At 39.9% G+C, this 25,360-nt stretch overlaps 1 protein-coding gene across 2 annotated transcripts in view; it reads right to left on the bottom strand.

The window, feature by feature from the left end:
* The window catches only part of LOC128895750 (uncharacterized), a 211,551-nt gene that overhangs the window by 140,157 nt on the left and 46,034 nt on the right, over positions 1 to 25,360 (bottom strand). For both annotated transcript variants that reach the window (XM_054158629.1, XM_054158635.1), the window contains exon 2: positions 21,524 to 21,709. In XM_054158629.1, coding sequence (XP_054014604.1) covers positions 21,524 to 21,709 — 186 coding nt within the window. The remainder of the gene's footprint in view (positions 1 to 21,523; positions 21,710 to 25,360) is intronic.

The following is a 25,360-nucleotide window of genomic DNA, read 5'->3' as shown; positions in this document are numbered from 1 at the left end:
TACAGCACCTGAGGGCCAGACGAATAGGTCCTACATATCCCTTTTTATAAATCGAGTTTCTAAGCCTATTTTCAGAGATCCAACATTACAATATTATTCACAGGCCCATTTTTAACGTAGCTTCATCGAGATAAAATTTGTTCACTCGTGGGAAAGGTGAGCCATCCATAAATAGTTAAAGAAGTCCCAATTTATCGCGATAAAACAATTAATAAGCGTGCTGCATTGGCGATGCATTCCACGTATTCGTTGGACCGCATTTGTGGGAGATGGTGCAACTCCTGCGACCACCGCTGTATGCGAGCCGTTTGTACCGGTGCACTCTATACATACTCAGCATTCCCAGCGACGTCGTTGAACATAAACTTCCAGGCCAGTTCGGTTGCAAATGGGGCGCGTTCTTCCTCCGAAATTGCGAAAACGCGGCGCGCAAGGAACCGCGGGAAAAGGATTTAATCTCCTGGTACAAGCACACGCGTGCATGACCAGATATTAGTTATTAGTTATTAGACAAGATGGATGTTACCGCCGCGGCGACTACTGACCAAGCTCGCCTAACTCTCCGTGGATATTGATAATGGCTTAATTACGGCGACTTCCTGTGTGCACGCTCGAGGACACTTTGAACGTGCATGCTCTCCAAGTACGACCAATCCTGGGGCACAATGGAATTATACCTTAGAAAGCGTTCCAGATTTTGGCAAAGCACGATTAATCGAATAGCTGAGCTTTTTATTTACACTTGTGTACTTCAATGGCGCGTTCTAACACGCACCATACTTCCAGAAGCTTTGACCAAGATAGGCAGCGAGATGGTGACGATATTAATGATTAAATTAAAGATATTTATGCAAATTCATATTTTTGTAGATACAGAGAAGAACTGGAACTTAAATGAAAGTGAGTCTTATCTGCTAAACAGTACAACATGTATATTATCGTTAATATTTTATAGTCGTATGCTTTTTGCATATACTCCTACATTTGCCCGTATTTCTACTTGCCCTAAATGCGTTAACATCCGCAGTCTACCTATCATATGCTCGTAACCTGAGACTTCATTCTATGCATTTCAAATTCCATCTGAAAGTTTATTTACCTTCAAGACGGTGCAACGTGTACCTTATTCTTGATATTTTATATAACTTTGCATTTGTGCGTATTCTCAGAGACTTCCTTACATTTCCATTCGACACAAATAAACATAAGCATAAACATCCAGAGTTTAGTAATAATGCAAGACTAATTTTAAAGCAGGGCCTGAACTGTGCTAGGTTAAGTTTCGAAATGAGATTGCAATAATTCCTGCGCGAGGATGAACGAGCTAGTGATACGCACGAGACGAGATAGATCTCGAAGTTGAGAATGAAATTTAAATAAGTAATCGTGAGGTATTTTTCTATATTTTAATATTAATTATTAATATAAATTAATGTCTTCGACATATGTAAACATTTGTGATACATACAATATCATTCAGTTTTCGATTAAACATTAATAACAATTACGGTTGACCAACTAAATATTAATTTCTGACAGTGGTCAAATTAATTATTAACAAGACTTATTATTTAAACAATGATGGGGAATATGATCTTGCTGTAATATTCATGTTTCACGAATTATTTTCCGGATGGATTCAACGAACCTTCGAATCGGGTTGTTGTTCGCCCTTCCCCTTCTCTATTTCGAGAGGCACAAGCGAGCCGCAACCCTCGACCGACACAAGAATACGAGGGTTGAGAGCTCATTCTTCGACGATCCTTCGGTCGATATGGATCTCGCGATCGCGCGTCCGCGTCTCGCGTCCGTCCTATTCTTCCTTGTAGTTTTTGCTTGGTATTGGTTGTGGGTAGCTTAGTTTGGTTTGGTTAGTTTAAAGGCATGCGTGTACGAGAGTCTGTCCTCTACCAAACAATTATTAATCATTTGTCCAATTCTTTTGTTTATTCGTAGGTCCATATTGGACTCGTAACTTCGTTCTCCACTTCGGTCACTATTATTTCATGTCATAAGTGAAGTAACCAACTGTGTAAGTGGACAGAAAGGTCGGTTGCCGTCCTCCTGGTGGATCTGTATTCGAGAGGAAGACAATCGGCTCCTCCGGATCGGTCCTCTACTCTCTGTATCTCATCTGGTGTAGTCCAGGCTCCCGGCGCAGTGCAGTAAGTCCAAAGCGCAGTGAGACGGGTGCAAGTCGGGTCCGTCGTGGCTCCCAGATGGGTGCAGGGTGTGGAGAACTGGTTCGGAGGCGTCGGTCGGCTTCCTCTCGAGTCCAGATCCAACAAGAGGAAACGGGACTGACTCAGTAAGTCCAGTTTCATGGTCGCGTCGTGTCGCGATGTCCATTTAGCTTCCATTTAGTTCAAATAATTATTTGACAGGGTCAGACTTAGACTTTGGAAATCAAAGGGACTTTGTTTTCTTTGATTTCCACGGTTTCGTACTTAGTATTAAGCTCGTTGCTCTACGTAGAGTATGCATCTACGTATGTATACTCTATGTAGAGGGAGATCGAAGGAAGTTTGATTCCTTCTATCTCCGGGTCTCCAGTCGCAGCAACCTCCACGTGGTGAGACCTGGTAATCGGTATTATTCGTGACGAACAATCCTTCGTCGCGAATAATATCGAGCTAATGGCTGCGAACTTGTAATAAGATCTTTAGATATAAAAAGTGAAAAGTGTAAAGTGAGATTAGATTTAGAATAAAATAATCCGTATAATCTAACAACTGGAAAGCTTGTATATCGTTCCTAATAACACAACAGATATAGGTATATTTTGAACTGTATTGCCAATCTTGTCAAAATCTCGTTAAAATCTCGTCGAGATTTCATCGAGATCGAGATCGAGATCGAGATCCAGATCATATATTCGAAACTGTCGAAAATTCGTGATCGATATGCATGTTTTGAGATTTTTCGAGATCAAGATCGAGATCGTAGAAATCTCGTCTCGTCTCGTCTTGTGCGCATCACTAGATCGAGCTAACTTCGACAACCCGTCGAGAAGTTTACAATTAACCAAGCCTGTATTAATAATTATAGGTCCGGCTGCGAGGTTTGCGGTGCCTATTCGCTCGGAAGTTTACTTTGATCGGTCACAGGTCAGCGTACACTTCCTGCAACTCCAGGGGCCGATTCATCGAGGAATTATCGCCCGTACAGAGTGCTGAATGTGTAATTGATTTCGATACGCCAGCCCTGGATTTCCGTGAGAGCAAACATCGCCTGCGACCGACACGTTTCTCGGATATTAACTATAGAGGCATTATAGATAGACATGGAAACCTATCTGTAAGTGAAAGTGATTTATTGTTCGAATATTTACTATAATATTATCTGACAATTGGGGAAATAAATGCTAATCGATTCAAGAAAATGGCGATATACTCTTCAAAAACACTTCAAAATAGTGAGCACTCACTATGATGAACAACTATGATATTAACGCATACTAATGCTGGTAAAAATTGGCACGAGGCTAAAAATTTCGTCTCGAGACAATTGGAAGCTTCATAGTCGCTTGAAATTTCGTAAAAGCAGGAAGTTTCCGAGACAGAATGGACGAACTTTTTAATAAAAATACTGCTGTCTTGAGCCTGTAAGTAACCAAAGGCCAGCCATATGTTGCACTCTAGAGGCGTTAGATCCTCGAACTGCACCACCCTCTCTCTAGCAAGGTTTCGTATGTCTCCTGCGTTTTAAGGGTGTTTAACTGAGCTCTAAAACTACTTTCATTACCCCTTGGAGAGTGGAAAAACGAGTTCCTGATAAAAATTGTGGTTTGCTCCTCGACGGAACTGAATCGAACCAATTGAAATTGATTCGATGATACCTTTCGTAACACACGGAGGCATTTCATCGTAATTTACAGCGGTCGATTCGACTGATAGATACTTTGTTCATTCCTTTAGTTGAAATCTTCATTTTGGTACATGCTATTCAAAATTTTCTCTTCTTTCACCTTGTACAAACCAAGTCCAATTCGCCTAAATAAATAAATGTACAGATAACTATAACACATTTCATTCCGCGGGTTTCTGGCTCATATTTTGACGGAGGAAAGTGTAGGGCGCCATTCAGGAAGCGAAACGAGCTCGAAGACATGGTTTGCGTAGAACTCGGCCGACTTCTCGTCAGTTTTACAAAGAACAGGCCGCGAACAGAGAATCGGCACCGCTTAATCCGGAAACGTCCCGACCACGTGGTAATTTCCTCGCGAACATTTTTCTCCAAGCGGGAATCTCCCCTCGTTTAAGGGGGGACGCGTTCGAGTCGCGAGAGATAGAGGACGGAAGGATGGGGTGGGTGGTGCGGGCTTGGAAATGGAATTCCCTAAGGGTTGAAACCGAACGGCGTCGAAGGCGAACCGGAGACGAGGAGGGGTCGAAGGATGGGCTGTGACGGATAACGAGGACGTTAATCGCGCGTTATCACTCACCCGGATGGAACGTTCGACGGGGTGAAGGCGGTTGCACCTTAACGGGGGAGTGTCTGACAAATTGGTAGACTGCGTCGCGACAATTGGCGCTTCTCAAGTTGTAACTTTTTTTGTTTTTTTTTTTTTGAAATTTCAACGGAAACATTCGTACGACATCGAGGACGAATGGTCGCAAGCTAAAAAAGGAAACTAAAAACTTGAATTGATTGATGCATGGCTGTGTCTCTATTCTATATAAATATTTCTCTGCATTTAAATAAACGTTCAACTCTACAGTGCACATTCATCCATAAATGCACTGCATAGTTACATTAAATATTTTACTTCTCATTTACAATTTCAAACCACGAAATACATAGTAATATTCACGTGCATGAACCATGCACGAGGTTCGTAAATGATACCAAGTGTGAAACAATTTAGCCAACTCAAAATTATTTAAAATTTCTATATTACACATTGTGTTTGTTTACGTAATATAAAACAAATCGTGCATTGTAGAGTTAACGACGCTTCTCTATACCAGCCCTTCTCAACCGCCGGGCCGCGGGAGATTATATGGGCCAATACTTTTTATGATTATACCATAATTAATAGTTATTAATACTTATGTCATTATTAATACTTGTATATACATGAACCTCAAAAAAGTTAAAAATGTATTTATGAGTTATTATGATGTACTTATGTTGGAACCGGGCACCAAACACTGCTCTATACGATACCATACGTTTTCAATCACGTGTCATTATAGCTGTCATCCAGACAAGTTCAACAACAATTAAAAGCTCGTATAGATCGATACAGATCGCATTTACGATGTCCACGATGAATCGGAACAAGCCTTCGCTCGTCACGATTTTTAGCGGAAGAACGATTAATCTCGATTCTCGATCAATCAACGCTAAAGGGCAAAGAGAAGCGAATATCGAGAAAAATTCAGGTTCGGTCCCATTTCATTTTCAGCAACGAACCCCTTCAAACAATCCGATTCACCGATTCCGAAGTTTGCCCCCGGCGCTCGGCCATTAAAACTCCTCGTCGCTTTTCTAATTAACTTTCGAAGCGGAGGACTAAAAGTGTATCGTCTCTCAGGAAATCCGGAACATTGCTTTCTTTTTCAACGTTTTCTCGTGCCCGATCGAAAGCGTAGATCGAGTTTGGAGGAGCAGGCGTACAATTGGAAATTTGCGAGACCGTAATTGGAGTTCTTTGCAGACCGATATCGAGCGTCCCTTTAAAAATCTGAAAATTAAGTTACTCTCTGGAGTAAATTGATCTTTAGCATCTACTATAATTGTATAGCACGGAATTTTTCATTACCGGAAGATGCGTACAAGCGTTCATTCTCAAGTAATGGAAGATTTGAGCGTGGTACTCTACCAAGTGATATTTATTTTATTCCACGGAAATGTTTCGACACTTCATCCTGTAGTTAATTAAATTTCTACGGGTGGTCGCGTTTACGAGTACTCCGTTGACGAATGGCGAACAGCATCGGACGGTTATAAAAAAATTGACGTATAATTTAGGTATCAGGATACATAAAGTTGATTGCAACCGACCATTGAATTTTTATTTACATAAATAGGGATAAGTTTATAGCCTTTTGAATCACGAATGATTTCAAAGAAAAGATCGTAAATTTCCTTTTTAAAACACCTTTAATGTAGGTTCTAGAGTACGACTTCTTATTATCAAAATAATACTGCAGGTTCCACAATATCATCTTTTATTATCAAAATAATAACCTAGATTGCCACATCTGTATTAAATTTTGACGTCCAAGGCAAAACACTTTCTGTCAGTGAATTAGTTAAGAAGGAAGTCCTCTGAAATAATAGTAGGTAATGAATTTTTGCAACATTCAACATTAAAATAGAAGTGGATTTTGATTTAGCATCTACTAATAGTTTATTTGGAAAGGAACTTGCAGATCAAAATGTTTGAACCTACCTCCTAACGTTGACAACATTCTTCCGCGATTTTCGACATTAAGTAATCGATTTTAGTTGTACGTTTCATCTCGAGTAGAACGTGCAAACATGGAGCAGTTTGTTCTTTCGAAAATAATTGCCTCCCCATCCATCGCTGCGTCAGAAAAGGCACTATACTGCTATGACAAACGAGTGCTGGAAGCTCGTCAGAATTTTTCAATCGTGCCAGCGGAATTCACCCTGGTCTTTTTGTCCCCGTTTTTCAATTTCAGTGGCGCCGCTCGAAACGAGAGCTCGTGATCATAATTACTGGCATTCTGGAATACAAGTACACCTAATGAATAAACGTTGCACGGTGTGTATCGAGAGCCGTCGCTGCCTTCGCTGCATTTAGCTTCATCGCATCGGTAAATGACTTCGCCTTTTTATTTATGTGCAGTTTTCCTTTCGGCGTGCTTAAAGTAGTAATAGTCAATCAGATGAAGCAGGATTGTTCTATTAGGTGTAGAAATTAATTTCATGTAACATTCTACTTCTTCTGTTATTTCTTCTTTGTAATTAATTGAAATTTAATTGTTATTGGATTATTATATCAAATCCTCGCCAGTCCTCCATCAGTTATAATAGCGTGTGACAATAAATTACTATTCTGAAACATTTTTAGGAAGAAGCTTTCTACGAAGCTGCAATTCCAAAAATTAAGCTGAACGGGATAGGTGTTCCTAACGTTTTTGCACGAGCAAAAACTATAGGTTCTACAATTATCAGACAATCGTGACGAGAGACTCGTAAAATGAAACGGGCCCTCAAATTTTCCGAGGCGTTTCTCTGCTATTCTACGCTGTTCGCCGCGTTATCGTGCAGGAAAAATAGCATAAACAAGCCGCGGTACGGTGCGTCGTGCAATACGGCGAGCTTTCTACTTCCAGGATAAGTGAAGCTTTTTATGACGCGATAAAGTAGAAGCCGCCCGATGTTCCCCGGAGAGGATGATAAAAGATGCAGCTTTCAGGTGCGGGGCTCCCTACCAGGATGGAAAGATCGGAGATTCGTTAAAGACCCTCCAAGATGCCTTTTACGCACGTATGCTGCAAGTTGGCCACGTCAAACGACTCTAAACATACTAAACCCTCCCGGCTATATACTTTTATTTCGACCCAACGTTTTTCCTGCGTAACCCAAATTCTACGCTACTTGAACTCTGCATTGTTCGAACTAAATTGGACACGAATCATACATGGATCTAATAATAGTTTCTTTGCTAAACACTGACAATAATCAACTGGAAACATTCGTATTTGAGCCGTTCATTGCACAAATCGATTAACTCCATAGAACGAAGAGTTGAGTTGAAATGCACGAATACAGATATAGCTTTCATCTAACGGTATATAAAATTAATAAGAAAGAATGGCCAAAGAATAATTGTCAGTAATGTTACAATATTCATGTGACTGGTAGAGTTAATCAATTTATGCAGTGAACGGCTCATTTAATAATTGAAGTAATAAATCCTTAGTAGCGATAGCGTTGAATTATTTTGAGTGGTTTTAGGTATTCTTGGGTTGCCACGAGTGGATAGTAGTGTTAAATATCTTGCCCTTAATCGTTGAGAACAACGAGGAGGAGCACCGTCACAGTTTCACGTGAAAAAAAAGGTATCTCGCAAGGAACCTATTGCAAGGTCAGAAGCAGTTTTTATTTTTCTTCCCCCAAATTTCTCCCTTTCCATTTGACCCTTTGCACTCGAGGCCTCTTTTTCTGGTATCTACCAGCAACTCGAGATGCTTTCTTAGCATTTCATGGCTACAAATGCTAAGCTTCGATTGACTTTGAAGATGTAGCTCGATTTGTGATCGCAAACTAATTTGAGATTTGAGAATCAGATCATCTTTACTTCACCGACAATCATTTTATTTATAAAACTTCGAGTTCTAAAGAAATGAAACCTAAATAAACATTATTGCTGGTTGATTTACTGGGTCAACCCAGGTGGTGACCGAGAATCACCCTCGAGTTACTGCATTATGTTAAGATGTGACTGAGGATCACCCTTCGAGCGCAAAGGGTTAAAGGAGACCTAGAGGCCACTTTTCAAGATCACCCTGTAAACACGTCGGTTCGTGGATGGAGCCAATAGGTTCGCCGACCTGAAAGGTGATCGAATTCGTTCCTCTCGCCTGACAAAGGTGGCAAACGCGGAAAAACGTCGAGCAACGAGCCAAAAGGTGCGTGGGAGGGTGCTCGAGGCTACGGGACGTCGGAATCGATGTCGTCGGACAAGGGAAAATGATAAACCAACGGCACGTACGCGGGAATCGTGTTTCTCAGGGTAGGTCAGTGCTGGCGTCGTGAATAGAACGACGGCCCCGATCGATTTCCAGGAAATTGAGGGATAGTGCCGTGCAACTGGATTAAGCTTTTAGAAGTTGAAGCCCGCGGCACTCGTTGCACCCGATGGAGGCGTTACTCCGTTACAAGCGCGAGTAATATGGTTGCATTACGCCAAGACTGGAAAGAGGTTTCGCGGGTGGAGTTCGCTTTTATGCTTCGGGAGATTGTTATCTCTCTGGTTGGGGAATGGATTCGGTTACCAACTGTTTGGATTAGAGAACTTCCAACGTATTTTCTCTCTACAACCATCGTTCGTTTCAGAGACCAAGAAAGAAACGTTCAGGAATGTTCACGATATTTTAGTAAATACAGTGCGGATGTTTATGCATTTGTGGCAAGTTGGGATATCGGAAAATCTATGAAAACGTGTATGAATGCACAAATTTATAAAATGTCAACAATAATTGTATGTTGTTCTGTTTATAAGGTAAGGTATACTTTCGTTTAACCTCTTGAAGAACGAATTCCAAATGGATTTTTTTTTTCTTTAATAAAATGTACACAGACCAGAGCAATCCTTACCTGTGTATCGATTTTGACGTAGAAATATGATGTCTACCTTTAATATAGTACTTTTTTTAATTCTAAAAGGCATTGGGATCGTAATTACATTGAATTTTTATATACTATAAAAGCAAACTTATACATAAGCCCCTGTTCATAAATATGTGGACACTTACTACCCTCAATGAATAATTAATATACACCAAAAATTATTACTACACAACTTTTGATGCTAAATTCTATATTGTCTTAGGATGTGCATTTTAACAAATTACTAAATAATATTAAATATTTTAAGTGTCATATTCAATTTATTTCTATTATGGATGTATCCACATGCTTCTGAGCGGGGGTGTAGATGTCAATATCCCTCAAGAAGTTAAATTCTATTTCAGTATCTGAGAAAATATGAATTTGCATAAACATTCCTAGTCTAGTGACAACGTCGAAAGTTTACTCTATGTCACCAAAGAAATAAGTGGGAGGTTGTTGGAATCGCAATAGAAGACTGTTACGTTCCAATAACAATAGAACTTTATCAAACTAGTCCCATCTCTAACTTCAGGCTCTAAAACATCAAATGTCTGAGTCGAGGGAAGAACAACTATGGTAAGAACATCGATGGCATTCTCCCTTTGGTGGCAGGTTTTCAATTAACGCAGCCTCGACTTCCGCGTTGTAAATAGTCACGTAAAATGCACAGGGGACAAAGGCTGCTGGCTGAGTTCCCCGCGTAAATAGGATGCTGGTAGTTGCTTTAATACAACTTTTCAACAGCAATAAAGCCTGAGAGGCAAAACCACGGTGCAGAGGGGAAAATCTAGCACGGCGAATAGAAATTTCACCAAGAACAGAGCCTGCTGACAAGAAACGACTGACTAGTGCTGTATTTCGAACTTCTATTGTTTACAATTTCCTTGGGCCAATTCGTCCGAGCGTAGACGAAACCTGGGCCAACGGGAAAAGCGCGACGTTTCCGCGACGGCTGAATCAACGAAGATTGAGAGGCGGGAGGAATCATTTTCGAGCGAAATTTATCAGACCCGTCAAATGGACGCTTTGTCGAGCGACAGAGCTTTTATCTCAGCTTTCGTCCCAGCAGAAGGCTTTCAGTCTCCACGCACGGAGCGCGGAGAAAACTTTTCAATCGAGCGTCGATGGATCTTCTCGTCTCTTTGTTTCACGTTTTTCCAATTTCAATCTCCGATACGTCGACCAACTTCGACTCGGAATTCGCGAACAGACGAGGTCGAATCTCGCGAATTGCTAATCGTTTTCACGCTGACACGAACCTTAAAAATGTTTTAATTAATCGATTAAAATCGTTCGTGCATAAAAACGCTGGCTTCGAACATCTTTTCATCCTCATGTATATATACATCCTATGAGTTCCTTTTTTGGACCCTTGATAGTTTCCTTGTGGACATAAGGAGGAGCTGCTAGCTCCTAGGATGTCATCGGACACTGAACTTGCGAGAAATTGGGGCAGACTTTAATTAAAATCTATCGACAAATTTGAACGCTAACACGACTGAAGTTACGCCGTAATTCGGCTTCGATTCGTGTCCAAAGATTTCCAATTTTCCTAAATACACGCAAGACATGCTTGTGATCTCCAACCTCTGAACCGTATCAAGCTTGTTCGACAGGGTTTCATAGCGTTTGAAGCTTCGGTGGTGTTGGCTATGACCTCGTGAAACAGGGTATCGAATGAAGGGCCCTCGTCTATTAAAGAATATCACTTCTGTTTCTGTATTTAATTTGCGATGCATTGGGAGTATATACATTATCAATAATATATTCAATGTCTCATCAGCAGTAATAAAAAATAATTTACAACATTTTGTTGGTAATATTTCACGTTAAATGTTTTTCCAAATTTTTTTTATTCAAATCGATCGATTTTATTAAATCATTCGATTAACTAAATGCACGTACAGTCAGTCTCATATGTATTCGTAACCTGTATATCCGTTGAAGAAATTTGATTACATTAAATGACAGGTTTTACGTTCCCAAATAAATGTTTCGTTATAAATATGTACACAAGTTACAAGTAATATACGGTGTATATTAATTATTCCTCAAAGAAGGTATCTACATGTTTATAGACAGGGGTGTACGTTTATCATAATGTGTTAAGTTGTGCCTAAATCATCGATGTCCTCCCTCTAAGGCTTAAAAATGACTTTTTATTGGGAATTACATCCAAACAAGAATTTTGCTCGCCACTGGCCCTCGTTCCGAGGAACCGAAATTCATGAGAGACACAGTGGCCAGGGCAATCCCGTCGCAAATTCTGATCAACGGTTACGGCAACATTTTAATATCCACCCGCGCGACAAAGATCGGCTACTCGCACGGTTAAACCCGATTCAGCCATCGAATGGAACGCTGCGACACGTTTCGCATTCCCCTTTCTATCCAGAGTAACGCGGGGATCGGTGTTCCCTCCCCCGATGAATGTCCTGGCATAAAAATCGTGCCCACGGGTCACGTTTCACCGGTTTCGCGGGAATTACGTGTGCTTAGAGCACACTGTACCTTGAACACTTTTAATTTTTCAATCAATGCAGCTACCTAACTACGATTATTAGACATTTATCGATAGTTTGCTTCAAGTTCAAAGGTGCTTTAAATATAATTTGCCACCAGACGGTGATTTGCAAATGTTTAACTGCCAGTGTTATTCTGTTTATGTGAGAACTTGTCGAGAATAAAAGAAAAGAAAATTAAATATAGTCGGATGCCTATGATGTAGCTTGTTCCCTTCCAATACTCGAGGGAATATAAAACTGACTGAAATTAATGTATCCTAACAAAACATTTTTCTAAAGATGCTTCAAGTATCACCTTTTAACAGGTTAGCTGCTAGACTGAAACTCGTGAAAATTTCTACCAAGTTAAAACTTTGTCTTGAGACTTGAAGAGTCGAGCAATGCTCGTACTCACTTCCCTAACCGTTACGCGATACACATATACATGTACAGCTAATGGTAGTGAGAAGAAGACTAGTGTATTGGATGAACTATTGCCTTTTATTTTGTTGTGTCTCTGGACGAGATTGTACGAGAACTGACTAGTGTGATAACGTATGTATCTTGAGGAAGAAGTTCGAATGTATTCTGATTGGTTTTACAAGAAGACTGTATATGTCGAAAATAGTACAGAAGAGGGGTGGCTTCGCACCTTCGCTGGCAACTATCTGCGGACTCATCGCAACCGAAGGTATCCTTTCGCGTCTGGTGATCAGCTGTGGTATATTGCTGTTGCTCGAGGGTGGTAATAAACCAATCCTTAATCTGAGCGTTTTACGCCTGTTGCCTACCGAAATGTTCGCGATGCGACAAGACTGTAAAAGATAATATAATTTTGCATTTATCGCATTTAATACTTTAACCTATTTAATTCACGAAGCCTATCCAAGTTCATTTTCATTATCGTCTCACTGTTGGAATTTAATTTTTTTAGATCCTTGTTGATAGCTCCTGTCATCCATTTTTGGGTGACGCGTCGACCAACGTGTTAAGGGACGCGTTTTATTCTTTTTCAACAATTCTGATACATCCAGTCCTGTTCGAATACCTCGAACCAGAGGATCGCGCTGTGGACGAAAAAGTTCTCTTTTCCAATGAATGTCCTCGCGTAAAAATCGTCCCCACGGGTCACGTTTCACCGGGTTCGCGGGGATTACGGAACACCCCGACACGCGTACAAATTACACCCTCTCTCCCACGCACACACGCGCCTCGGTGTATGTGGATCCGCACTGCGAATCCTCTTCCTGTTCGCCCGACGATAAAGAAAATAAACAGTTTCCTCTATCGACTTCGATACCCCGACCCTCCTCCACCCTTCGCGGGGCTCTCTACCACCCCACGGGCGAAACCATTTAAATAATCAACCGGACGGAAGACCCATCCCGTTCTCCATCCACCCTGCTCCTCTATTTGTTTCTCTTTCCCCGTGTCTCCTTCTCGCCACCTTTCCCATCGCTAGGAACGCCGTCTCCGGTTCCCAGATTTTTTTTACTGCTTCGTCTCATCCCTTTTTTTATCTACCTTCCTCGATAGCAGGTACAATTTATAGGCAGGTTAGATTCATCGTAGAGCTCGTTAACGATTTCCTTAGCGTTGGGTAGTTTCGTGCAATCGATCTAAATCAATGTTTACAGGCCTCGCGCCGAATTAATTCTTTGCACTCGGAGCCATTTCGTTACAAACTGTGCAAACAGGAATTACTTCGTATTACATAATGTAACTTATAAATCATGTAATTTTTAGACATAGAGGAACACATTTGTGTCAAAAATCAAAATTGTATACTATTCTAATATGTCATAACGTGTGAAACCGTCACAGATATGTATTCCTTGTTTAACTTCAGAAATTGCACCATGTCATAGAAAATATGTTTCCATATCTTACTTTCTTCTACAAATGCTTCTTGGCGCTTTTTAAAGGTGTAGACTGTTCACACATTCTTTTTCCATGTAACACAAGTTCATATTTGTTATATACAGTCAGTCCCATAAGTATTCGTACCCGCCATAACTATCGAAGAAAGTCGAAATTAAATGATAGGTTTAATGTTTCCACATACATGTTTCATTATAAATATGTACATGAATAAACTTTGCACATGCATATATTTATAATGAGAAATTTATTTGGAAATATCACATCTATCATTTAATTTAGACAAACTTTTTCAATGAACATAGAAGGTACGAATACTCATGAGACTGACTGTATATCTTGATATATGTGTAGTATCCGCACTTCCCATACCCAACAATATGGAGTCAAACGAGAACACGAATCGTAGACTACGGTATTGGTCGTGTAGGTAAAGCGGTCGACCGAGGATCGTGGCTTCGAATCTCCGTGTCTTATTTTTCGTTTAGATTCCTCCACACGTACCATATTTTTATTTGATTTGTCATAATATTGGAACAGAGATCTTGAAAGAATCATGTACTTTTACAAATTTTACGCTCCCATAAGTTTATCCTGTGTTATCACTAACAAGGTTTGCCTAGACTTACGATGTCCCTCAGAGAAGACATTCGAGAGCAAAGGGTTAAAATGTTTTTCCACAAGAAGGAAAGATATATTCGTACCTCGAGACACTGTGACGAAGGTGACCAAGTCGTATTTCGCGGTTAGACCCATGTCAATCAGAGCTTTCCACTTTTATTCTGTAGTTTCGCTGTTAGGTCGACGTTCAGAAATCATGTGACATGGGTCATGTTAGTATGCCAGGTGCTGGTTCCCACATATCCTTACATTATTCGACGATTTATAATACCCCGGTGCTTGGTTGTCGTAATATTTAGCCATCAGCGCGACTCTTGCCTTGTTGCTGTTATTTTTCAATCCCTGAACACTGCGTTAGCGAAGGCAAGGCAGAAATAGAGGATATACGATACAGTAAGGGACTAGGGGAGTGCTTTGTGTCTTGCTTCCGCTATACGGTAGAGGCCCATTATACTAATGGGGAAATATAAGACTCGGGTATGGAAATTCTCGGATAATAGAGTGCTTTCCCATATTCTCGATGAAATAGCATCAATTTCGATAACAGAACAAGAGATAGAAGCTAATGATTTTCATGATTCTTCGAGTAGCTTTGCTAATTTTAGATTCTCTCAAATTTATTAACACGTTGGCTGCCAGTCTTGCCCGCATTGGATAGTACTGGGTACCTGAAAATTGAATTTGGTAGTCAACTGTTTTGTTGATAATGAAGACGTTAAAGAGGATTGAAAATATATCGATCATTAAGAATTGATACAGAGCAGACGTTTAACTCATTTACTCAAAGGATAAGTTTATAACGTTTTGAGTACGAATTATTGCAGAAGAAGATCGGAAATTTTCTTTTTGAATAAATAAATTTAATACAAGTTCTACAATATCACTTTTTATCATCAAAATAATAACCTAGATTACACATCTATATTAAATGTTGGCGCCCAAAACAAAACGCTTTAAATTTGCATGGCAGTGAATGGGTTAACAAAGTCTAATATAAAAGTATAACATAATCATTTGATTAGCTTGTGCACATGTCGAAATACTCACGAAAGTTTACATGAGCCTAACACTGTTTCTACACAACTGAAAGCTGAAAAATCAACTTTCTCACATACAAGAGTTCCTGCACCTCTTCGTCCGTGAAACCTGGATTTCGCTCCAATTTTCGAACGAACGCCATTCGTCCGCTGCTTTATCGTCTAGAAGATATTCGAGGAATTTTTTGCACCCCCTCCCCCTCGAAAACCTTTGCCCTCCGTTGCCATCGGTGTTAGCTCTCCGACAACGCGAGTTGTTATTTTTCATCGAGCTAACGAGTTTCATCCCATACCTGTTATTTTCTTGGGAGACACAGTCCGCCCCAAACCTCCTTGCATTATTTTTTACGATACACGACATGGTGCTCGAGCGTTAAACCTCGAGTAAGGTCCTTCCTTTGCTTATGCGCTGGTAAATAGCTTTAATAAGTTTTCCTTGAGAGCGTGTCACTGCGCGTGGTCTACGTCGTTTAACTTTGGAACTACCGAGTCGATAAGGTTGATCCGTAACTTCTTTTTAAGATCAAAAGGTGCAAGGTGAAACGATTCACCTTTATTTTGTATCATTCGAGAACTATCGAGCAAAGTAAGTGACTTATTAGCTTTTGAGAAATGCGTGCCATTGGAATCAATGGATGCATTCATCGGAGACAACTGTGGAGTTATTTTCTTGGGTTCTCTGCTTTAAGTTATCTTGCTTCGAATAGAGTAAGTGACTTATTATCTTTTGAGGAATGGGTGGCATTGGAATCAATGGATGCATTCATCGGAGACAACTGTGGAGTCATTTTCTTGGATTCTCTGTTTTTATTCGTCTTGCTTCGAATAGAGTAAGTGCCTTAATAATATTTTCAGAAATGGATGCCATTGGAATCAATGGATGCATTCATCGGAGACACCTGTTGAGTCATTTTCTTGGATTCTCTGCTTTGATTCGTCTATTCGAAGCAAGATGATTCAATGTAGAGGATCTAAGAGAATCACTCACCAGTTGCCTCCGTCACACCCAAAACCGCGGAACGTCAAACGCAAGTAGAAGTGGCGAGTTGTAGTCAGACGCGTCAGTCAAAGAGCGCTGGTCATTTCAAACACTTTCACTTCCAAACTATATCTCGAATGTATCACCTCGTGTATCATCAATCTGCATTGATTAAAAGCTAATTCACAAGATAATTCCAGAAACAACGCGCAGCAACTGCAACATTGCATGCCAAATTGTACTTCAGCTTCATCCTTCGATGAAAAGAGTTCGATTCCTGGAAAAAGCTTTTCCAGGATAACTGATCAGGCTCTGGACTCGATCCACCGTCAGCTTGCGCGGATTACCGGCAATCGAAATGAGATGGTTATGGGCTTTTCAAACCAATGAAGATAACAGCTCGATTAAATACGGAGATTAACCGAACTCGACCGGATACGCTGGGCGAACTGACGTTCCACGTTATTATCATCCATCGTCGATGTCTAAACAGATTTCCAAGGAAAATAAAGTCAGCGACGGGAAGCGTTCGTCGCACTTTTCACGAAATCCTGGATTACCGATGGCGTTGATACTTTATTAAAATGCCAGCGTTCCAATTTCCAGAAATACGCTGAAATATTTGCTTGAAATCCATTAGGGCTGCTGGTTTTTTAATGAAACGAATGGGACAGTGATTTAATTTGAACCGTGCTCGCTAAAATAGTGGCAAATAATCGCAGAGAGAAAGAGAGAGAAGCGGGGTAGTCGCGAATTTAAATATGGGAAACTGCGATAGTACACTAACGATCAAAACTTAGCAGACAAACTTTTGAACGGTTCAAAAACATGGAAGTTTTCAACCGATTGGAATTAAACTCCGTGAGGAGTAGTTTTGTAGTGTCCTCTGGGCGTGTGTAAAGTTACATGGGCGAGGGTTGATGCGAAGGGGTTAATTCACCCCCTTAAAGGGGGGCGCGTCGAAAAACGTGACTTCTAAAGGTGCCAGAGATGACGGAAGGTGTTGAAAAAATTAAAATACATTCAAGGCGACTCTGTTTGATGCCCTCTACAAAATGCACCCCTTGAAATCGCTCTCGGACAAACCCACCCTTCACAACCTCCCACCTCCACTAAAATTCACACTTTTTGAACGATGGTCTCGATTTTGGACTCAATGCATTCTCTGGGCTCCCCTGATCCAGGAAATGCCATCGCCCATACCGTGCTCTCCATAGACGCCCTTTAGGAGGGGGGAACAGCTTGCAAATTTTCAACCCCCTTCGTAAAAAAACACATCCACGCATCGGAGAGCGATGAAATTCACTATGTTTGTTTTCGATACGTTAAAGGATCCAAAAAGTCCAAAAAGTGTGAATTTTAGTGGGGGGTGGAAGGTTATGAGGGGTGGGTTTGTCCGAGAGCGATTTCAAGGGGTGCATTTTGTAGAGGGCATCAAACAGAGTCGCCTTGAATGTATTTTAATTTTTTCAACACCTTCCGTCATCTCTGGCACCTTTAGAAGTCACGTTTTTCGATGCGCCCCCCTTTAAGGGGGTGAATTAACCCCTTCGCATCAACCCTCGCCCATGTAACTTTACACACGCCCAGAGGACACTACAAAACTACTCCTCGCGGAGTTTCATTACAATCGGTTGAAAACTTGCATGTTTTTGAACCGTTTAAAAGTTTGTCCGCTATGTTTTGTTCGTTAGTGTAGTTGGCGATGGATATCTAAGTATTTTCGAAGTTAAATTTAACTCAATTTCATTTAATTGCAATTTTTAGTTACTTAAGTTTTTAATGTAAGGAGGAGTATCTATGCGCGACAAAAAACGTGATAAAGAAAGCTGAAAGAGAGGAAAAACGGGATTGGTAGAGCATAAAAGTATACATACAGGGGCAGCGAAAAAAGTAACAAGTGGACGAACGTTTAAATAACCAAAAAGAATGATAAAATTGTCGAGAATTTAATCAAATGTATTTGCATTCGTAGTTGTACAATTCGAATAACTAAATTTACAACGAAAAGTTTAACAAGGAAATAACTTTTTTCTAAAATAAACGCTGCATAGAATCCGATTTAGATTTTCAACGAGAAATTTATTTTAATAGTCTCTCCATGCGCGGCTTATCGATTGAATTAATCAAAAGGCTGGTATAGAGACCGTGGAACAACGAACAGGCGGAAGCAGTAAAAAGGGAATACGGTAAAGTACTAATAAGAGCGCGATGGATGAAATCCAGCAGTTACACAATATAGTAATCGAAAGGGAATGGGCGTAGCAATGGCTAACGCAATCGAGATCAGGGAAACACAATGAAAAAATAATAATGATATTATTAGTAGGAAAAAGGAGGTTTATATCTTCATTTAAAGAAGAATTTACACTGCTAGAAATTTGGTATTTACTTATCTAACCCAATAAGAGTTTTATAAAATCATCCCTTATGTTTGTACCACAGACTGTGTTTAAATTCAGTATAAAAACTACAGAAATTTGGAGGCATTGTTAGAATGGTGGAAAAAGATGGTAGAAAGAGAGGATGACAGTATTTTTCATAACACTTACCTAGGTACGTTTCACACATTAATTCGAACACAATTGCACGAATTTGTAGGATGACCTAATAGTCGAACTCGCAAGTAATAGAGCGAATTTCTCAAGAGGGTTCTTACTAAATACGTGGAACATGATTTTTTTGTTTGCTGCGTTTAGAGAACCCTCTTTCCTCGATTCGCCAATGACCGAGCGAGGAAAAGGAGGCTAAGAACGCGACGAGTGGAGGCAGAAATAACGAGTAGCTTTCGGTTTCGAGCAGAACAGAGCAGAACAGAGTCGCGATTAAAGGTCTCGTTGAAAGATGTCTAGTGGTGGCAAAGAGGCTTTTTTTCGTGCTCGTTGCTTGCTCTGCTACTGTAACGCCTGCTGTAACGACCTCGAGTCGACTCGACCTTAAAAGCATCCGATGAATTTAACACCGTGTACGGCTACAACTGCTGTTCAACGAAATCGTATTCGAATGACTCGTCCGCGATAATTGGCCTCGAACTTTTCATTTAAACTAAGTGTATGGAGGGAAATTTGAGACATTCCGAAAAAAGATTTAAAGTTGATTTACAGAGTATCGCCAATTTGAGCACTTGGGATGTTTAGGTGTATTGCTTTTTCAACTCGTAACGTTGAATGTCTAACTATTCCTATATTGTTCATTATTTAGAATTTTTGTTTCCTCTTTTTGTGTAATTTATATTACCATGGCTGTGAATATCCTAGTTGATTTCAGAGTGTTAGGTATCTACAACATTTAATTTCTTTTTCTATACAATTATAGACTTTTTAAATTAATTCTTTCTTAAGTAAGACTGCCTTAGTCTTGTTTCTGCTCTATAATAATTATTCATTGAAGATGATAAGTTTTCACATATTCAAATCAATAATTGTGATAAACATTCAACCAGGATGGTCAAGAGAAAGTCGAGTTTTTCCAATTTTGGAAAACGCATGCCGAAAATATGGTCATCATAACTCTTCGACACCCAACCAAGGTCCCAAGTGCAAGCAAGGACGCTACACCTCTTTTTATGGCTCCGTCCTGACATTTTCCTCGGATCGGAATTATCGGCAAGGGCCACCCACACGGGCAAGCAGGTACGCAAGTGAAGAACGACCAGAGGGAAGATTTAGACCATCGCCAGGGGTGCTAGCGAATACTTCGAGAGACGAGGCAGTGTCAAAGCGAACATTATTGTGTAAAATAAAGAACATTTTGATATAAATAGTGAATTCGAGTGCTTAGTTCACTACATAATTTTCTTTTAAACCCAAATAATTTGATTGTACTTGAAGCCCATCACCAAACAGATGGGACACACAATGAAGACACGGTAAGCTACTTTACCAAACACGTTGTAATTACTCCCAGTCCTCTCTATATTAATTATTCATGAAAGCTGATATTCTCCATATATTTATCAACAAGATTGTACATATACCACAGCAAAACAAGAATCAACACCTCTCTTTTCAAACAATGAAACGTCCAAATGGTGCAACACACGAATGGTTGAACATTTGGATACCGGAAGTTGGTATCGTACGTGGGTCAACCGAACCCCACTCTGGCAGAGATACCATCCACGCGTTCCAGCTCGAAAAATCAATGCCCTATCGGTTCGACGATTCGCTCTAATTTAATCCCCGGTTACAGGGCGCGTACGTTTCGTTTCGCATCGATCGAGTCGCAATCACGCGTGTTTACAGCCGCCTGCATTTTTCCCCGTTCCGACGGGGGATCCCTGGCCAATCGCAATTCAAGCCCCTCTGGCCGCCGCCGTTCCCTTTACGTAACAATTATCTAACACGACGGTGCATCCCCCGCGTGTACCCAGTGTCTCGTAACGAACGAAAACGTGGCTAGCCCTGCTGTAACCCCCTCCCCCACCCCCCCACACACACGGTGCATACACGCACGCGTGGAGTGTGAGAACGAGCAAAAACAAAAGCAAACGGAGAGGGTGGCTGGATTAATCGACGAACGCGGTAGTGACGTTTTAGAGGATAAAGACGACCGAGAAGGATTGAAACAACTCGTTACACTCGTGCTCGGTCGTAACTGGTACATACATGTGGCAATTAAGCCGAGTGTATGTGCGAAAAGTGAGTATGTATAGTGTCTATCCAAAGAAGCAGATCCTAGGAATACAAAGTTTCTTGTCATCTTTGTGAAATTTTCTTAGTCTTCAATTAACACTAAACTCTACAAAAGTTAAAAGACCGTTTCCAAACTTTTCTATACAGTTCTTATATGCGATACATGAATTGTATACAAATGTTTCATGCATTATTCAATTTACTTCCACGTAAAATATTTGTGCGGTTAATTGAAAAAAGTGTCTTTAAGACTAGTCATCTATACCATGACGTTTGAAATAATTTCAAATAAACGTCGGTAGGTATAGTACTAAAAAAAGTTTATAATTTCAGTCTTCACGTGATCTATCGATGTCAGGGCTTACGTCTGGAAGCCTCGATCAACCACGAAGAGCCTGTGGAAAAAGGCTGTGGAAGTCTCGAGTATCTCAATCTCTCGAGGGATGAATTTTAAGTTTGGATTTTTATTTTGATAATTTTTATACATAAGAAAACGTGCAGATATGTCCCAATATCCCTCGAGAGATTTAATTTCTTAGCCGTGGGGTGTCTTACCTCGAATGCAGGGCGCAGCCACGTTGCACTGTGGAGTAATTAGAGGACACCGGGGGAGGTGGTGCGCAATAGGCCGGCGGTAGCGGTGGGTCATGTCTGTGGAGGTGGTTATGCCTGTGGCTGTGAGAATAGCTCAAGGAACCCCGTAGACTGCCTGGCAACTGGCGATGCGGTGTTGACTGATCGCTGAAACACAACAAATTCAAACTTCTCACAATTTGTTCACCTTAACACCTCAACTAATGCCTAGTACTCGCTGTATCGAGTACAAAATTAATTGTCACTAGCAATTTTCGAGTTTGATAACATCAATAGAAGTTACTTTAGGTGTCGTCACTATTTATTTTCGACTTAAACTTGCAGAACTTCAGAGATACTAACACTTTAACTGCCTCACTATTTAGAAAGTGATAATAACTTAGAAAAAGATTGCATTATTCTGTATTATCCTATATCATTCTGTATTATTTTTACATGAATGTATATTAATTATGCTAACATTAACTTGTACATGTTATTACTGGATGCATTAAAAGACCTGTCTGTTTCCCAAAATTACAACCAACAACGCCGTTAATCAATTCCAGGAGGTAAACATTAGGTTAAATAGGCTCCTCGTAGATAAAGTTTTAACATAAAACTCATTGTTTATCATATACTTTCAACTCATATAATTGATCTTCGTTCATTCCTACACAAAAGTTTCAAACATTTAAAAATATAGGTGGTGCTATATTTAGGCTCCGCAGTGTAGCTATGCGAATGCAATGTGACATAACTGTGAGTTAAATCACTGTAACATATTGTGCACGTGGTTGGTTAACCGCAAACATTTTATCCGCCTGTCCAAGTAACCGAACAATTCGCTGCCAGTTGACTATGCGATAAAACCGGTTAAATCGAAACCAATAATCATCGATCATCGTGGTACATTAGGTAACTCGATTCAACTGGATTTCCAGAGCTACTTAGAATTCATTTTCATTATCAATGTCAATGATATAAATAGAACAACAAAATTGTCGAAGAATTTTCAAATTCTGGATCATCGTCCGTGATAAATACGATCGATTTATTTTATTCACTGTTGGTGATATCGAGTCCTTGACATTTAAAATGTATCGACCATCGAACATGAACATTCCTGCTGCATTCTGCACGGTTTACCGTTTAAGGATAAGGTAGGAACCTCCGAGCAAGGTTGAGGAAATGCAAGCTACGTTACCATTAGTAGATAAGGGGAGAAAGTGATTTTTCCATCGCTAAAGTGAATTCAAAAGTGCTTGAACTATTATTTTTCCAATCTTACAAAAATAGGACATTCTTGGTGTTAAAGTTTGACACTGAACATGTTCAAAGATGACTATCAAAATTTTAGTTTCCCACGAGGTCCCGAAACGAAAGTAGAAATTTTAAAATAGATCGATGTTTCGGGAACTCTAACTCTATTTTTTATTAACTACATATTTACAATTTTATTAGGTAGAAAAGGATTATCAAAGTTTATTCCATGATATAATCCAATTCAGAGATACCTATTTTAAGCCACTACTCCCAAATCTTATCGAAGATAACACATTCAATGACCGATTAAGATTATTCAAGAGTGACAAAATCAACTTATACGATATCGATTAAGTTACTATTTGTAATGATCTCGTTGGACTTCGCACCTGCTAAATAATTACTCACAAAGGAACTCTCGTTGCATCCGGTTGTGGCATGTAACCCACCTGGACGCTTCCACTGAACGCACGAATTCCCACGAGCCTTCGCTTTGGATAACGCACTGAACACTCAAATACAATTTTACACAGTGGAGTGTTGACTGTTTCACAACAACCACTATCTGTGCCAGTTAGATAACCGTCCATTAACATTTATTACCTGTTAAACTAGGCGCATTGAAATCAACTTACAAAAAACAACCTGCTTTTTCTCACTTACAATTTTAAATTTACCACATAAACATTTAATTTCCAGTGTACGTTTAAGTATGATTTTACAAGAATAATTCCACAAAAGGTCATTCCCGAACATGTTACACATGGTTAAATTTGTCTATTTATCGTATACAATATGAAAATAATGTCAATAATCGATTGCGTTAAAAGAAATGCAAATGACTTTGAAAATATGGCATAGTTCAGATAACCGTTTTGTTGATCATAGTGTCCCTCTCCAAATCAAACATTTTCCTCTTGTGACAAGTCTTAGGTCACCCACCCTCTGTGAATCGAATTTTAAAGTGTAAAATGATTAAAATGTCAGTAATGAACCAGAGGACACTCCACATAATATTTCCAGACTATGTTTAAAAGTGTGCATTTTATTCCAACGTATTTATACCTTTTATCGCATAGATAATCCCGGTTTTGAGCAAACGCGGTCTTCTCAGCGTCCCTCTGTGTAACGACCCCTTTTTTATCAACCGTGGACGAGATATCATGTCGTTAGAGTGTTTGGTTATTAGATAAGAGTGCAACCGTTGCGAAGGAGGCTCTTGTCGAGCCCTTTCAACACTTCCGGTCTCACACTCGTTTTCACGTAGACGGCTGATAAAATCGTTTGCTCGATAGAATTAAACCGCTACTCCACGCTATCCAATATAGTTTGTTGTTTTTGCCACGATCCTCGGATTCCGTACGCTGTTAATTGTATGGCGTTATCGACGCTCGCGTTAGAGTAAAAGTGGTAGAAACCGGTTCGTAGAAAGCATGAGTTGTTTTATATTATAAGTTTAGAAATAATGTGGAAGGTTCAACCCTTTATACTCGGAGCCATTTCGTTACAGAATGTACGAACAGGAATCATGTTGTATTAAATAATATAACATAAAAATCACGTAATTTATTATAGCAATACTTCAGCTTATATGAATCCTTAAACATTGAGGAACATATCTATGCCAAAAATCAAAATTTTGTTCTCTTTTATACTATTCGAATGCATGATAATGTATGAAAAGTCACAGATATACATCAAAAATTTCTATCTGTTAGATTACAATCTTAGGCTTTTTTGCTCATCTTTACGAATAGCACCATTTCGTACAAAGTATGTTTATACACCTTATTTTCTTATACAAATGCTCTTTGTTCCTTTTCTTAACTGTGAACTATTCGCGTACTCCCTGCATTGTATATGTATCTCATTGTATATGTATACACCATGGTTTCATTTGTTTCTTCGTGTTATTTGAATGGAAACCTTTAAAATAACCACGCACTTTTGATAATTATGAATAATCATTACCAAAGATTGCTGGACTCGCATTAAAATGGATTGTAAAAAACGAAACTTGTAATTTCAACGATGAGACTGTAGGTAGATTAATTTGAAACCGTACATTCGGTTTAATAACGATTCCTTGACTGATGTTCGAGATATTTCGTGCGGCTATTAAAACGCTCGAGCCAGAGTCGGTTCCAAGTATTGTCAGGTTTCGAGGCCGAAAATTGCCAGTGGCGCTTCCGCTTCCACTGCGATGGACCACATTCCATGGATGGTTTGAGGTATTCTGATTGGATCTTCAGGATTACGGCGGACGTATCGAGATTGCGATGCTCGATACGATCCATCGTCCACAGATTATTATCGAACGATATTGATGTCGAGTTAATCTCTCTGGTAACACCAAGAGAGGACGAAACACTTATTCTGAGCGAAGGAATAACTTTTGGCTGTTCTATAGTTGTCCTATAGCGTCAATGTATATATTTGTTTTTGTTTAAACGAGTTTATGTTATTAACCCTTTGGCCTACAACGACAAGTAAGACTCGTGGTACTTCGATGGACTGGTTACCTTACTTTTTACTATGGCCCGAGCAATCGGG

Source organism: Hylaeus anthracinus, unplaced genomic scaffold (assembly GCF_026225885.1).
Source record: "Hylaeus anthracinus isolate JK02 unplaced genomic scaffold, UHH_iyHylAnth1.0_haploid 0, whole genome shotgun sequence".
NCBI classification, from domain to species: domain Eukaryota; kingdom Metazoa; phylum Arthropoda; class Insecta; order Hymenoptera; family Colletidae; genus Hylaeus; species Hylaeus anthracinus.
Note: the sequence above shows the minus strand (reverse complement) of the source record. Positions and strands in the feature narration are given on the sequence as shown.